Source organism: Erythrolamprus reginae, chromosome 9 (assembly GCF_031021105.1).
Source record: "Erythrolamprus reginae isolate rEryReg1 chromosome 9, rEryReg1.hap1, whole genome shotgun sequence".
Taxonomy (NCBI): Eukaryota; Metazoa; Chordata; class Lepidosauria; order Squamata; family Dipsadidae; genus Erythrolamprus; species Erythrolamprus reginae.
The window spans coordinates 32467443-32485028 of record NC_091958.1 but is presented as its reverse complement, the minus strand read 5'-3'; the positions used below and the strand labels follow the sequence as shown (position 1 = coordinate 32485028).

Below are 17586 nucleotides of genomic sequence, written 5' to 3'. Positions count from 1 at the left end.
ACAGAGGAAAAGGAGATAGAGAAAGGGGAGGGTGGAGAAAAGAAAGAAACAGGCTGATCAATAACAGCAAGATTGGATATAAAAATAGGTTATTTAATGTTGACTGATTGGGAAATGTGTATGCTATTGATATATTCTTAAGGTACGTGTATTGAAGTATATATGAAAATTGGGACAAAAAATAAAAACTTTTATATTATCATGAGAAAGACTGGATTTTGCACAGAATTCCTATTTATTGTCGTGATCAAGACATCCAGGAGACCCAAAGGCCCCTTGACATGAGTGGCGATTAAATCAACTAATGATACATTTCCTCCAATTTTAATACGTTTATGAAATAGAAACATAGAAACATAGAAGACTGACGGCAGAAAAAGACCCCATGGTCCATCTAGTCTGCCCTTTTACTATTTCCTGTATTTTATCTTACAATGGATATATGTTTATCCCAGGCATGTTTAAATTCGGTTACTGTGGATTTACCAACCACGTCTGCTGGAAGTTTGTTCCAAGGATCTACTACTCTTTCAGTAAAATAATACTTTCTCATGTTGCCTTTGATCTTTCCCCCAACTAACTTCAGATTGTGTCCCCTTGTTCTTGTGTTCACTTTCCTGTTAAAAACACTTCCCTCCTGAACCCTATTTAACCCTTTAACATATTTAAATGTTTCGATCATGTCCCCCCTTTTCCTTCTGTCTTCCAGACTATACAGATTGAGTTCATTAAGTCTTTCCTGATACGTTTTATACTTCAGACCTTCCACTATTCTTGTAGCCCGTCTTTGGACCCGTTCAATTTTGTCAATATCTTTTTGTAGGTGAGGTCTCCAGAACTGAACACAGTACTCCAAATGTGGTCTCACCAGCGCTCTATATAAGGGGATCACAATCTCCCTCTTCCTGCTTGTTATACCTCTAGCTATGCAGCCAAGCATCCTACTTGCCTTTCCTACTGCCCGACCACACTGCTCACCCATTTTGAGACTGTCAGAAATCACTACCCCTAAATCCTTCTCTTCTGAAGTTTTTGCTAACACAGAACTGCCAATGCAATACTCAGATTTAGGATTCCTTTTCCCCAAGTGCATTATTTTACATTTGGAAACATTAAACTGCAGTTTCCATTGCTTTGACCATTTATCTAGTAACGCTAAATCATTTACCATATTACAGACCCCTCCAGGAATATCAACCCTATTGCACACTTTAGAGTCATCGGCAAATAGGCAAACCTTCCCTACCAAACCTTCCCCTATGTCACTCACAAACATATTAAAAAGAATAGGACCCAGAACAGACCCTTGTGGCACACCGCTTGTAACCTGTCTCTGCTCAGAATACTCGCCATTAACAATAACTCTCTGATGTCTATGCTTCAGCCAGCTTGAAATCCACTGAACTATCCAGGGATTAAGTCCAATCTTCACTAATTTATCTATCAGCTCTTTATGTGGAACCGTATCAAAGGCTTTGCTGAAGTCCAGATAGGCAATATCCACGGCACCACCTTGATCCAACACCTTTGTGACATAGTCAAAGAACTCAATGAGATTAGTCTGACACGATTTGCCTTCAGTAAAGCCATGCTGATTTGGGTCCAATAAGTTATTGTTTTTTAGATGCTGATTTATCCTCTTTTTGAGTAGAGTCGCCATCATTTTAACTACAACTGATGTCAAGCTAACTGGCCTGTAGTTTCCAGCTTCTTCTCTACTGCCCTTCTTGTGGATAGGCACAACACTGGCCATTCTCCAATCCTCAGGAACATCTCCTGTTAACAGGGATTGGTTAAACAAATCAGTCAGGGGGGTAGCAATGACAGATCTGAGTTCTTTAAGAACTCTGGGATGGATGCCATCTGGACCCATTGCCTTATTTATCTTTAATCTTTCAAGTTCTTCTAAGACATCGGCTTCTAAGATTACTGGAGCTGAATCCGTACAGCTGGAAGCAATGCTATATCCCTCTATAGTATTATTTTGTAAGGTGTCCTTTGAGAAAACTGAACAGAAGTAGCTATTGAAATGGCCAGCGATCTCCTTATTCCCATTAATGCATGTATTATTCCCGGTACTAAGCTTTGTGATGCTGCAGTTTTTCTTCTTCCTATCACTAATATATCTGAAGAAGGTTTTATCCCCCTTCTTTACAGATTTTGCTATTTCTTCCTCTTTTGAGGCTTTAGCAGCATATATTATCTGTTTCGCCTCCTTCTGTCTCATTTTATACACCTCTCTATCAGCTATACTTCCAGACTCTTTATACCTCCTATAGGCAGCCTTTTTTTCATTGACTATAGCCCTTACATCATTGCTAAACCATAGCGGTTTCTTCTTCCTTTTACCTTTAGTTACTTGCTTTACATAAAGTCTTGTGGCTTTTAAGATGGCCTTTTTTAATACAGTCCACTGGGTGCTCGCTCCTGCCATTTTATCCCTCCCCTTTAATTCATTATTTAAATATTCCCCCATTGCATTAAAATTTGTTTTTCTGAAATCCAATACTTTGGTTGCAGTATAGGATTGCTCACAATCAGTTTTTACATCAAACCACAAACATAGATGGTCGCTGCAACCTAAATTTTCTCCCACCTTGACCTCTGAAACCCGATTCCCATTTGTAAAAACTAAATCTAGAATATTCTCCCCTCTAGTTGGTGTCTTAACTAGCTGTGCCATAGCTGCTCCTGTAAAGGCCTCTACTATATTCTTACTTTTGCATGTAAGGGCACTGGGGATATTCCAGTCAACATCAGGCATGTTGAAATCACCCATAACCACAATATCTCCCTTTACTGCCATTAGGGTAATCTCATCCACCATCTTGTTGTCATGTTCCTCAGATTGCCCTGGAGGCCTATAGATCACCCCAATTCTAATGACAGAACCGTCTTTATTTTGCATGCAAATCCAGAGGGTCTCCAGATCTTTACATGTATTTTGAATTAGTATTGTTTTTAGACTTTCTTTAACATAAATGGCTACTCCACCTCCCCTTCTCTCTATTCTATCCTTCCTATACAGTGTATATCCTGGTATGGATATTTCCCATTCATTGGAATCCTTAAACCATGTCTCAGTTATGGCAACCAGATCCAAATTATCTCTAGATATTATGGCCATTAACTCACAGAGCTTGTTGCTCAAGCTTCGAGCATTCGTGCACATTACCCGAAGAACATTATTTTCATTATTAGTTTGCCCCTTATCATCAACAACTACATCTATTTTATTTTCAGCTCCCTTTTCATAAGCTTCCAGAAACTGATGTATCCTCATTGGTCGGGGACAGAAATCCTCCACATCTGGTACATCTCTGTCCCCTTTACCTAGTTTAAATGCCTGTCCAAAAAAGCTCTGAATTCCTCACCGAGCACCTGGGTACCTCTGTATGATGGATGCAAACCATCCCTCTTAAACAACTCCCTATTAGACCATCTACTGACATCATGACTTACATAACCAAAACCTTCAGCTTTACACCACTGCCTTAACCACACATTAAACTCTCTGATACAACTTGTTTTACCCTCCTGGCCACAAACCGGTAACACCTCTGAGAAAGTTACTGAATCAGTTATTTTACCCAGCTCCACACTTAGACTTTGAAAATCTCTTTTTACTAGATTAACATTTCTCTGGGACAGATCGTTTGTGCCAAGATGCACCACCACATCAACTTTATTACCTTTACTCACAGCCCTGACAATGTTTGTAATCCGCCTCCTGTCCCTGTGGGCAGTGGCTCCTGGAAGACACCTCATCACCTTCACCACATCCTTGCTCTGTCCCAAATCAACACCTCTGACAATCGAGTCACCCACAAGAACATGTGTCCTCTCTTTATTTCTACTAACTGGACTTGGTTTGGTGACACTATGTTCCTCATTTACAACAACTTCTCCTTTGAACATCCCCTCATTCTCCGCCTGAGGGGCCTTGCTAATATCTACAACATCCTTACTATTTAAATCCGCAAGAACATTATAGGAGTTGGATACAGAGAGACCAAAATTGTTATGTTTTTGTTCAACTGCACGTAATCTTCCTGAACCAACAGTTGTCCAAACAGCCCTCCTCCTCGGGGGGCGCTGTGGAAGTGGAGGCTGCACACATGGCTGCATTACAGCACGTGGCTGGGACAATCTTTCCACTTCTGCCTGCAAGCTACAAACTAAGGACTGCAATCTAGAGATCTCGCCATCTAACCTAGATGTCCTAATGCAAAGAGGGCAGTACCTCAAGTTCCACAAGGTACTACGGAACACAACAGCCAAACAAGTGTTACACTGTACCAAGCCAATCATCTTAAGAATGTATTGAAATACAGGTACTTAGCAAGAAAATGAACCCCTATTGCTACCAAACTTTGCTGATTTTGGTTTATATTTATATAATTCGCGCGCCGCTAGGCGCGCGGGCCACTATTTTCCTCTCCTCTTCCTCTGTGTTCTGAAAGTGCAGTTTAAAATGGCTTTTCTGACCCTTTTATACTTCCCAATCTAGTCCCCTCCTCCTTGAATTCAATAACACTATCAGCCAAAGAAATTTCCCCTTACAGCCAGCTATATACCCTCCTCCTTGAATTCAAGAATACAAACTGTAAACAGCACTATTTTCCTCTCCTCTTCCTCTGTGTTCTGAAAGTAATGCCAGTTGGTTCTACTGTGGCTTCATAATCCATAATTTCTTCTTTACATCTTCTTCTCTGGAACTTCAGTGCCCTGCAAGTAATTCTGTTGCTTCTCATTCAAAAATAGCAGAGCGTTCCAATGATTAAGTCGAAGCACAGGTAATCCTCGAATTACAATAGTTCTTTTAATGACTGTTCGAAGTTACGTCAGCAGTGAAAAAAGTGACTTAGCAGCAGTTTTCACGCTGTCGACCATTGCCGCTTCCCCAGTCATGTGATCAAAATTTATGTCTATAAATCTATCTACCTATGTGCGTATATCGAACATCACTGAAATTGAACGCTCTGTATGTTCTATAGGTTTATAAGCTGATTTGTCTATCTACTTTCCTTCATTTTTCTTCATTTTTCTTTTTTTCTTTGTATATTTTATATGTTTAGATTTTTTTATATGTAGAAACTTAATAAAGATATTTTTTTAAAAATTTAGATGCTTGGCAACTGACTTGTATTTATGACATTGCAGTGTACCAATGGGGAAGACAGGCTCACTTAACAAGTTTGATTAAGTTAATGACGACAGCTATTCACTTTAACAACTGTGGCAAGAAAAGTCGTATAATGGGACAAAGTCGCTTAACAAAAGCCACAGAAATTTTGGGCTTAATTGTGGTTGTAAGTCACGACTACCTGCATGGGGTGTGAAAACTGACTTGAGGGCCTGAATTCCCAACTCAGCTCAAAAAGCATTTCCCAGCCTTGGCAGCTTTACGATGGGTGGACAACCTCTCAGAATTCTGCAGCCACCCAGAAAAAGGTAAAAAGCAAAGCAAAATGTGATCGTGTGACTGTTGCACGTTGCAACTGGCTGTAAATGTTGGGCTACTTGTCAAAACACCCAATGCAATCAAGGGACCTGTGGGGTTGGTTACAGGAATTAACTTCTATTTCAAGATGGGTTGTAAATAACTTTTTTTTTTAACAGCAACCTTTTTTTATTCAAAAAATGTAATAATACAAAAGGAAAAAATAAAGAGAAAACAAAACTATACAAAACATTTTTTTAAAGATGTGGATTAAAAGGACTTCAAAGGGGAGCTAAGTGACTGATCTTAAGTCAAGGACGACCTGCAATGCTTGATGTACAGTAGATGCAATACCTGAGTGAGATCCTCCACGCGCTTCATCAGTGGTTCTGGAAGTCCTTCAGGGAGGGAGGGAGGGACCTGCTTCAGATCTGGTTCTGGACATGCTCCTAGGGCATCGCTCCCGTTCTCCATCTCCAGGAAAGGGCTTTCCTCCGGGGATTCACTCAGAAGCTGTTCCAGGTCCAGCTCCGTCAGGGAGTCCATGGCTGTGGCTGCCTGAAGCAGTTCGTTGTCACTCGTGTGGCCGAAGAGGGAGAGAAGAGGGTCGGACACGGACTCCGCTTCCCGCTGAGCCGGGGTTTCAGCCAAGGAGGGAATGCTAAGTTTGGGCTCATCTTCCCTCTGCTTCTTGGCATCCTTCTCCTTCTGAAACTTCTTCAGCATCTCCTTGACGCTTAAGGACCCTGAGTATTTCTTCTTCTTCTTCTCTTTGCTGGCATTCAGAGCTGTGAAACTGTAAAAGAGGCAGACTGATATACAGAGCACGGAGAAAAGTGTACACAGCTGGGAGGGTCCTCAGTTTACAATCATTTGCTCAGAATTACATCAGACCTCAAAAATTGCGACCGTTTTTTCACACGTATGACTGTTACAGCATCCCCACAATCAGGTGCTTGGCATTTGGCATGCGGTAGCAATAGCTATAGCCGTGATGGCAAACCTATGGCATGTGTCTCAGAAGTGGCACACAAGCTCAGGTCCGGTGCACCACTGCACATCATGAAACATCACGATGTGCACTGGTAGCAAAAGTAAAAGAAACCCACCCCTGGTCACAAGAAAGGGATAATGCAAAACAATGCAAACACTCCCACATTTCACAGAATGCTTAGATCTGGCCCGCCCTGGAAACAGCAAAGGACAAGCCTGTGGTGCTTCTGTCAAAAAACCCACGGAACTCAGTAGGGCCTCCCGCTCAGTTTTTGCTGGCAGAGGGTTGCAAGAAGCCATCACAGTTGAAAACGGAGCTCAGGAGCCTATTTTTGCTGACAGAGCCCCCAACATGAGTGGCATTGAACTGCCCCCCACACCAGGTCAAATACAAGCCTGATGCAGCCCTCAATGAAATTGAGTTTGACATCCCTGTTATAGAGTACAGGTTGAATCCAGGCAACTGCACCCATCTTTGTTAATCTGAGATGTTTCACTGCTCATCCAGGCAACTTCATCTGTCAGAGCAAAATTAGTTACACAAAGAACCAGAGAGTCAATAGAATATATCAGCCCCACACCTACTTCAAGGGTTTCTCCCCAAAATGCATTGCAATAAGGTTGGTGTGGCAAGAGCTGGAACATTCCAACGCCTCTCTGCCTAACTAATTTTGGTTCGACAAACAAAGTTGCTTGGATGAGCAACAAAATGTCTCAGATTAAGAGAGTTTGGTCCAATTGCTGTGGCCTGGATGAGTCTTCATCAGCATATTGTACAGCAGATTGAATCTATTGTCAGACACACATGATCCAGGAGGAGGACTGGAATTTAGATCCCATGATGCAGCTTGAAAAGTCGCTCTTTCCCTAAACGTACACCTTCTTCCAATGAGATTGAATCTAGAGAGATGATCCAGACAATCACTTAAACTTTAAAAAACAGATCTCTAAATAGAGAGACTTACCCGGTTTTAGGAAATTTAGATTTTTTAGATTTCTTCTCTTTCTCGTAATTGTCATCTTTCTTCTTTTTCTTCACCTTTTCACCTCCCTCTTTCAATTTCCGCTTCTGTGAATTAGAACAAAAGTGATCATAAACGGCCTGGGAGCCTGGCTAGGGAATTCTGGGAGTTGAAGTCCACAGATCTTAAAAGTTGCCAAGTGTTCAGATTTGTTTCTGACTGGGAGAGCCAATCAGAATATGGTTGGTCAATGAATCTTGTCTGGTGACTCAGTCAGTCAATCAATCAAAGTAAAGTGCTGACTGAGCATGTCCAGAAACTGAGGAAGAAGAAGGGTGTGGCTAACTCAGTTCTCCATTATGCTTTGTTGTGAAAACATCTCTTGCCATGTGGTCTGTAAAAGAACATGTGGCATTGTAAATCTTTTGTTCTGTATATAAAAAGTTATTTGAATCAGAAAAATGCAGTCATTTGTGAAGCTCCTGATTTATTTTGTAACGTAACTCACAACAACAACAGAGTTGGAAGGGACCTTGGAGGTCTTCTAGTCCAGTTCCCTGCTTAGGCAGGAAACCCTACAGACTACCAAGACTGACATCCCTGCCCTAAAGTCACAAGAGAAAACAAAGAGGAAGAGAAAATAAAGAACCCTCTCCCAGTATCCAAATCAAATGAAATTATATGTCAAATGGATTACTGGCCAGAAATAGTACGAAGGGTGCTTTTTTCAAGAGGCAACAAGACTTTCTTGTTTTTCTTTGAAGATGTTTTGCTTCTTATCCAAGAAGCTTCGTCAGCTCCGACTGGATGGCAGGGGAATGCCGGGTTGCATGGCTCCAAAACACACAGCCCTTTCAGCAGTTCCAGGAAGGCTCCACACCCATTTGCGCTGCTCGGGAATCCCTGAGCACACAGAGAAACCTCCAGGCAGCCACAACAGGATGCCCTGAAAGGAGGCAAATGACCAGCTGTCTGCAAGGAATATAAATCCTTCCATTCCCCACCATCATCTCAGAGCTGAAGAAGCTTCTTGGATGAAAAGTGAAATGTCTTCCAAAAAACAAACAGAAGAAAACCAGAAAGTCCAGCTGCTTCTTGGAAAAAAGGCACCTTTGGGAGAACTATGACCTGGATGTCTGAGAATCTCCATAGACAGTTTTGGCCAGAAATAGGTACACCTTGTCCTTTGAGTTGAGTAGTTGTCAGTCAAGTATAAGATGCACCCCCCCCCCCAAAAAAAAAGAGGCTGAAAATTTGGGTCTGCCTTATACTCCAAATGTAGCTTTTACTAAGCATTTTTTTCAGCCCTAACGAGGTGCTAACAAGTGAAGGCTCTTCCCTGCTTTACTAGCTAAATGTCACTGCTGCTCTCTCCAACTGTCAGCAGGACTTCTGGGTTTAGAAGCCATTTTTCAGCCCTAACCAAGGTGCTAACCAGTGAACTGACCAACTGTGCTTTGCTAGAGAAGAGATCTTCCCTTTGCCTGCTTTTCTCATTGTTACTTTTTTTAAAAGAACCTTTTTTTATCGCCAACCAAGGGATAAAAAGCAAGCACGTGGGCTCAAAACCAGCAAACTAATGTGCTGAAGCTGACCAGACTAAAGACTAGCCCGATGAATGCCTGGTAGGCAGATTATTTTTTCCCTATTTTCCTCACTCAAAACTAAGGCGCATCTTATACTCTGAAAAAATATGGCAAGTACTGATGTGATGTCAACTGGTATAATCTCTCAGTCACGGGAATCCTCTGCACTGTTAAGATTTCAAGCAACAGCAGGCAGAAGTTGCTACAATTCCTTGTTTGTTCACAGAGTATGAAAGGACTTTTGGACCTGGCTGCTGTACTCTGTTTACTTTCACTTATTTTCACGGATGGGGGCACGGTACCTCCCAATTTCACAGGTCCCCTTTGAGCAGGCCCCTCGCCATCTGGATGCTGGGGCGATCCTTGGGAATTTCACTCACCCCCTGCCCCCCCAACTGCATTTTCTTCCCCAAAATCAGCCTGGGAAGATAGCCTTCTGTTTCCACCCGTGGCATTCTTAAGACATTCATATTTTGTCACGTTCATCATCATCACCAATGTCGTGAGTATCTTACTACGTTTAAATGGACACTTTTGTTCAAGACTTGAAGGAGGCATACACAGTGCTCCATACTACTTTTCCCCCTAAAACACCCACCCTATGCGGCTAAAACAAGGACTAGGTTAGTCTCCTGGTTAGCTGCCATGCCTGGGAATGGCAAGGCCTTGGGCCTCCCAGCTCTTAATGAAAGGCAAAGGAGTTGCTGCTACAAGTTGCTGCTGATTATAGATGGTGGTGCTCATCTCTGTTTTAAGGCTATTTGTTCAAAGACATTTCCGTGGCCACAGGGTGGATTTAAGTCAAGTCAATGTAAATAATAATTTAAACCACTTGTAAAAAGGCTTGATTTAAATCAACTCGATTTAAATCATAATTTTTAAAGAGCAACGGTAATCTCTGGCCTGCAGCAGCTCCCCTTCTGACCCGCGGTTGATTCACCAACAGTACCAAATATTACAGAATATACAGCCTCATGCTACATAACTAAACTCCATTTCATGCGGAATAAACATAACTACTAATGTATCTTAAATAGAAAACTATCTTTAGATAGATTTTACTCCAAAAGCATTTTATTAAAATACATTTGATAAAAATAAAAAAGTCTGATTTAAATTTTAAAAATCCAATTTAAATTAAAAAGATCTTTTTAAAAAAAAAAATCATCATTTTTTATCCACCCTACTTGGCTAGCATGGTGTCACAAGACACCATTACCTTCCCTCCAAAGTGCTACCTATTGATCTACTCGCCTTAGCATGCTTCCGAATTGGTAGGCTGGCAAGAGTTCTTAATCCCTCATCTTAATCTACATTGCTCTGGCCCTCCCATGTGTTGTCTGATGCAAATCACAGTGGACTGGGTCTGATTCACAGCAGCTATTTTAATAGGATGGGAAAATTTGTACCATGGAAACATTATTTCTCCATTTGTTTTGACCCTTCTAAAAGTTCAAGTCTCAAAAGTCTTAAGAAAATGGTTTTAGGGAGTCTTAAGATCCAAAAGCAGAGAGCCTATTTATGGGACAGTCAGGCCCACAATTTTTAGTGGAACTACTGCGATATAAGCTAATTTAGGAAAAATTGACCTCCCCCCACCCCCTGATTAAGATGAGAATTGCTTTGTCTGAGTCACAATTTCTGGCCATTTCTATAACAGAGCAATGTGGATCACCGACCTTAGGAGATTTCTTCTTTTTCTCTTTGATATAGTCATCCTCAGACTCGGAAGCCTGTCGGAACTGCAGAGTCCCAGAGTTGATGTAGAAGCCTCCATACTTTGTTGTTAGTGATGCTGGAACAAGCTCATCATACTGGAAAGAGTACAGAGAAACAGATCAGTCAACAGCCTTGATGTGCTCTTCTTTTACAGAACTGGGGTTTATAATCCCAATTGGCTCCACGGGCCAATTTCTCGTGAACAGAGTTGACATAGCAGGCATCGAAAAATGTCATAAATGCATCTAGCCATCAATATCTTCAGAAAACCTGAGGTTTTCCTTCCTAATCTCTACCCTCTCTTAACTACCAGAATCATTTGACTGTGATAGGTGACCATATAAACATGATAAATCAGTATTCGTCAATATCTTCATAAATGACTTAGTTGGAACAGAAGGGGAACACATTGAATTCGCAGATGACACTAAGTTGGCAGGAATAGCCAACATTCCAGAAGACAAGCTCAAGATCCCAAAATATCTTGACAAATTTGACCAATGGGCCCTATCCAACAGAATTAATTTTAATGTGGAGAAAAGCAAAGTTTTAATTTAGGCAGGAAAATCGGCAGAGTCTCTTGCGGAGGCCTGGAACAAGGCTGCAGTGGAGGCTCTTGATCGGATTGCGCCTTTGCGACCTCTCAGTGGCGCTAGACCCCGTAGAGCTCCATGGTTCAACGAGGAGCTCCGGGAGTTGAAACGCCAGAAGAGACGTCTAGAGAAGCGATGGAGGAAAAGTAAGTCTGAATCCGATCGAACACTTGTAAGAGCTTTTATTAAGACTTACAAAGTGGCGCTCAAGGCAGCAAGATGCGCTTATCATGCTGCCTTGATTGCATCAGCGGAATCCCGCCTGGCCGCTCTCTTTAGGGTGACCCGCTCCCTTCTTAATCAGGGGGGAGTTGGGGAGCCCTTACAGAGTAGTGCCGAGGATTTTAATACGTTTTTCGCTGATAATATCGCTTGGATCCGGGCGGACCTCGACTCTAATTGTAAAACAGAGTCGACTGACAACGAGTCAGTCGAGGTGACTGGGGCCCGTACTTGTCCACCTGTCTGGGAAGAGTTTGATCTGGTGACACCTGATGAAGTGGACAAGGCCATTGGAGCTGTGAGTTCCGCCACCTGCTTACTGGATCCGTGTCCCTCCTGGCTGGTATCAGCCAGCAGGGAGGTGACACGGAGCTGGGTCCAGGAGATTGTCAAAAGAAAAGACCCCCTTGGGGAGGGGGTCTTTTCCAACAACCTATAAAGAGGCGCTTGTGTGCCCCCTCCTCAAGAAGCCTTCCCTGGACCCAGCCGTACTTAATAACTACCGTCCAGTCTCCAACCTTCCCTTTATGGGGAAGGTTGTTGAGAAGGTGGTGGCGCTCCAGCGGTCCTTGGAAGAAGCCAATTATCTAGGTCCCCAGCAGTCGGGTTTCAGGCCCGGTTACAGCACAGAAACTGCTTTGGTCGCGTTGATGGATGATCTCTGGATCCAAGTTAAAAGGACAGAAATCAAAAGTAATTGGATATCTGATCATGCAACTATAACGGCAGTTATAAAGATAGACCCTACTGGTAGAGAAAGAATTTGGAGATATAACACAATTGTCTCAGTAAGTGAAGAAAATAAGGAAAAAATTCAGAAAGATATTCAGGAATTTTATGAAATAAATCAAAATGATGGAATGAGACAATCAGTTATCTTTGACACGAAGAAGGCAGTTATTAGGGGTAATCTAATTAGTATGGAGTCTTATATCAGAAAAAGTTGGGGGATGGAAAGGGAAAAAAGAATAAGGGAAATAGAATCAATAAGAGAAAATTTGAGAATAACCAGAAATAAAGAATGGAATGACTTGTTAAAACTTAAACAAAGACAATTAAAGGACATAGAGGAAGAAAATTTGAATAATATGAGAATAGCAGTGAAACAGAGAATTGAAATATGGGGGAAGAAATCAGCATTACAAATGGCGAAATACCTTAAAAAAAGAAAAGAAAAATTAATAATAAATGGTTTGAAGGATAAGGATGGGGTAATGAAATATGGTAACAGAGAAGTAGAAAATGTAATAAGAGAATTTTATGCAAAATTATATGAAAAAGAACATGTTATGTTACAAGAAATAGAGGTTAAAGAAAGGCTGAATGAGGAAGAAAGACAAATGTTAAATACAAATATAACAAGGGATGAAATAATTAAAGTGGTAAAAGGGCTAAAACCCGGTAAAGCACCAGGCCCCGATGGATTTACAGGTGAATATTATAAAATGTATATAGAAATTCTATTACCGCATTTGGAGAAACTGTATAACAATATTGTTGTATCCTGTAATGGCTACCTTGTATCTCTGTAAATAGTTTGTTCTTGCTAAAGCGCTGTCTGAGCTGGAAATCAGGAAGTCGCTCCTGATTGGCTCAGACGCGCCCTGCTCTTGCTTTGGCGGGAACCGCAAATGTATAAAAGAAGCTGTTTCTCCCAAGCAGAGCAGACGGTACTCGCTGAAAGTCACTTACCTATGCTGAGCTGAATAAAAGTACCGTTCTAACCAACCCTGCCTCTGGGTTTACTTCACTGGCGACGACGGACGAAAGAAATTACGCGTGCAACATGAACAATCTCCAAATCGGCCGGGCTCCTGAGTTCTTCGACCCAGAAAAGACTTCCTGGGACGTCTACCTAGCCAGCTTCGAAATCTTCCTCGAGGCAGCAGGAATACGGGATGCCGACGCCGATCGAAGACGGGCCATTTTCCTAAATTACTGCGGTCCAGAAATCTGCGCCCTCGCCCAGACTCTCACCGACCCGCTGCCGGCAAGATCCGTCGCTTGGGACGTCCTTCAAGACAAGCTCGCGAGCCACTTCAGGCCAACAAAACCAGCCATGGTTTTCCGGCACCAGTTTTCGAGAATGGCTCAGCGCGAAGCGGAATCAATCAACCAATTCGCAACGCGACTTCGAACGGTGCTTGCGAAATGCAAGTTTGACAACCCGGAAGCTCGCCTCACCGATGCCTTAGTCTTTGGCATGAGAAACGCCGCGGTCAGGAATAAACTCCTCACCGAAAACGAACCGACCCTACAAACAGTGATTAAGCTAGCGCAAACCGCAGAGGTCGCCGACGCCGCTGCTAAAGAGCTGATAGATCACGAAAAGAAAGAAGTCATCGCCAAGATAGACTCCACGTTCTCCCGCGCCGAGGACCCAGATGACCGCAGCCCACCAGCTCGCAACGAGGACAGCTGTTTCCTGCTGCAAGACCAGCCGAGACAACACAGACTTCCTCACCCCGCCACCCCCTGCGCCGGCTGCCGAGGAATCCATCAGCGCCAACGTTGCCCCTTCCGGGACGCCATATGCCGCCGCTGCAACCGACGGGGCCACATCGCCGAAGCCTGCAGAGCATCTGCACCGGAGGAAACCTTCTCCACACCGCGCCACCAACGACCCCAGAATCAAACACCTCAACCGCGAGAAAACCGACCTTTTTGTTTTTCGAGCCGTAAGAACTACTCAGCCGCTAACCGCGACTACTCAAGAGGTAACACTCAATTTTCCGTGAATACCACGGCAACAGAAAATGGGGGCAAGATTGTTATTTCTTTACTTTTAAATAACAAGCCATGTTCTATGGAACTTGACACGGGGTCTAAATACACCATTATGCCGTGGGAAAAGCTTAAATTGTACATGCCTAGCCTGTCTAAATCTGAGCTATTGCAAACCTCGTTGGTAATTAGAGATTTTCAAGGGGGGATAATCTCTGTTCTGGGCAAAGTGAATGTACCTATCGTATTTAAGAATGTTAAATGTACCCTACCCATGATTGTTGTTACAGGGGCTAAACACTCTCTCCTGGGGTTGGCTTGGATGGAACCTTTGGGAATTGAAATTTCCGGTATTTGCAATGTTAACTGTGATAGCATGCCTAACTTTTTACAAGAGTTCCCTGAAGTGTTTAGCCCCACCTTGGGGTCGTATAAAGGGCCCCCTATCTCGTTTTCCATCGATCCCAAGGTCCGACCGGTCCGGCTCAAACCTCGCAGGGTACCCCTTCCACTACTCCCCAAACTTGACCTGCAGCTGGATAAGCTCATAAGCCAGGGCATTTTAGTTCCTGTGGAGCAGGGACCATAGGAAACACCCATAGTCACCCCTCTAAAACCGGAGGGCTCCTTAAGAGTTTGCGCTGACTACAAATCTACGCTAAATAAGGCCCTCCAACATCACCCTTACCCCATTCCAGTGGTACAACAACTCCTGCACTCCCTGGGGAAAGGGAAAAGGTTTGCAAAGATCGACCTCGCCCAGGCTTATCAGCAACTGCCGGTCGATGAAGCGACAGCAAACGCGCAAACGATTGTGACCCACAGGGGTGCCTTTAAATGTACCAGATTACAGTTTGGAGTAAGCATAGCCCCAGGGATATTCCAAAGCATAATGGAAAGATTGTTATCAGGGATTAAAGGGGCCATTCCCTATTTTGATGACATCTTCATTGCAGGGGAAAACCAAGAACAGCTCAACAAAAGGATTAGGGAAGTACTCCAGAGACTTCAAGACAAAGGGTTGAGAATTAAGCCTGATAAATGCATATGGGGAACCAACAGTGTAGAATTCCTAGGGTACAAAATCGACAAGGAAGGTATCCACCCCACCACTGAGAAACTGAGAGCTATTAGAGAAGCCCCAGAGCCACAAAATAAGACTGAATTGCAAGCCTTTTTAGGCCTTCTTAACTTTTACTCCGTTTTTTTAAAACAGAAGGCAACAGCAGCAGAGCCTCTACACCGTTTGCTACAGAAAGAAACCCCTTGGACATGGGGGAGAACTGAACACGAAGCCTTTGTACAAATAAAACAATTATTGACCTCTAAAAGTGTGGTAGTCCAGTATAGTACTTCGCTACCTATCAGGCTTACATGCAACGCCTCCCCGTACGGCGTGGGAGGAGTCTTGGCTCACGTTTTGCCTAACAAAACAGAGGCCCCAATTGCTTTCTTTTCCAGAACGATGACCAATACTGAAAGGAACTATAGCCAGCTAGATAAGGAGGCTCTAGCTCTAGTGGCAGGAGTAAAAAAGTTTCATAATTACCTTCTTGGGAGGAGTTTCGAATTGGTTACCGACCACAAGCCCTTATTAGGCCTTTTAGCCCCCAACAAGCCTACTCCTCCATTTATGTCCCCAAGATTAATCAGATGGGCCCTTTTCCTCTCAGGATACCAGTACGAGCTCATCCATAAAGGGGGTAAAACCATCAACCACGCAGATGGCCTCAGTAGGTGCCCCATGGCAGAGTTAGTGGAGGACCCTGCCCCTTCTGCGGATGTCTTAATGATAGAGCTCGAAGACAACCCACTAACTACTGCAAGGGAAGTGGCTGCACATACGCAGCAAGATCCAATCCTAAAACAGGTGGTTAACTGTGTACTAAAAGGATGGCAATATGACTCTGTGAAACCTGAATTGTGTGACTTCAAAACCAAAAGACTTGAATTGTCATATGTAAAAGGTTGTCTATTGTGGGGGGATAGAGTGATCGTTCCGAAAAGCCTAAGGGAAAAGGTACTTGAAATGTTACATGTGGGCCATCCTGGGATTGTCAGGATGAAAGGCCTAGCTAGAGGGCATTTATGGTGGCCAGGTTTGGATGCTGATATTGAAAATTGGGGAGCCAAATGTGACCCATGCCAAGAGTCACAGCCTAACCCCCCCAAAACAACTCCAGCAGAGTGAGAGCAACCTGCAGGGCCTTGCTCACGGGTCCATATTGATTTTGCAGGGCCAGTGGGGTCACAATATTTCCTAATAGTGGTTGATGCATTTTCCAAATGGGTGGAAATCATAGCAATGAACAACATAACCACAAGTGCCACCATCAAGGTTTTGCGCAGACTGTTCGCTACCCATGGTTGCCCCGATATCCTAGTGTCTGACAATGGGCCTCAATTAACGGCCAGGCAGTTTGAATTATTTTTAGATAACCTAGGGGTCAGACATGCACTCATCTCACCTTACTCGCCCTGGGGCTAATGGGTTGGCGGAACGTTATGTTCGCGTGGCAAAGGAAGCATTACGCAGGTCAGGCCCAGGAGATGTACAACAGAATTTGGACCAGTTCTTGTTAACCCAGCACATTACCCCAAACTCTCACACGCACGTGAGTCCTGCTGAGTTACTAATGGGAAGGAAATTAAGGTCCCCACTAGATAGGTTACACCCAAGGTTTTGTACTAATGACCCAATATATGTAAACCCGGAAAGACAAATGTATTTGGGACAAAATGTATTTGTAAAAATTTTTGATGGAGGTGTAAACTGGATGAAAGGAATTGTTGTTAAACAGACTGCTCCAAAAACATATTTGGTGAAACTGGAGGATGGTCGAATGTGGAAACGGCACATTGATCACATTCGGAAACGCATGGGAAACCCCCTGGAGCAAACCGCTGACAAAAACTCTCCCATTCCAGCAGACTGTAACTCGCAACCCGATTTACTAGACATTCAAATGGACTTATCGGGTCAGGGGGAATCCTCCAGCGACGCCGAACCATCGTCCTCCTCCGAAGCCATCGTCGTGCCGGCCAGGCCAAATCAACAGGCCGGAGCCCAAACTAGGCCCCAGCCGCGCCGGGGGAGCAACAGCGAGCCAACCTCCACCGCCGATAGCGAGGACGCAACTGAACTGCGCAGGTCGGAGCGAGCCTCGCGGCGACCCAACAGATTGGACGATTTCGTCACATGGCTTTCGTGATGGATGCATCCAACTAAGGAGGGAGGGGTGTTGTATCCTGTAATGGCTACCTTGTATCTCTGTAAATACTTTGTTCTTGCTAAAGCACTGTCTGAGCTGGAAATCAGGAAGTCGCTCCTGATTGGCTCAGAC

The 17586-nt window shown here is 43.6% G+C and overlaps 1 protein-coding gene across 6 annotated transcripts in view; it reads right to left on the bottom strand.

The window, feature by feature from the left end:
- The window catches only part of UBN1 (ubinuclein 1), a 90216-nt gene that overhangs the window by 28996 nt on the left and 43634 nt on the right, over positions 1-17586 (bottom strand). For all 6 annotated transcript variants that reach the window (XM_070760718.1, XM_070760721.1, XM_070760722.1 and 3 more), the window contains 3 exons: positions 10664-10798; positions 7402-7505; positions 5798-6239 (listed from right to left, as the gene is read on the bottom strand). In XM_070760718.1, the coding sequence (XP_070616819.1) occupies positions 5798-6239; positions 7402-7505; positions 10664-10798 (681 nt within the window). The remainder of the gene's footprint in view (positions 1-5797; positions 6240-7401; positions 7506-10663; positions 10799-17586) is intronic.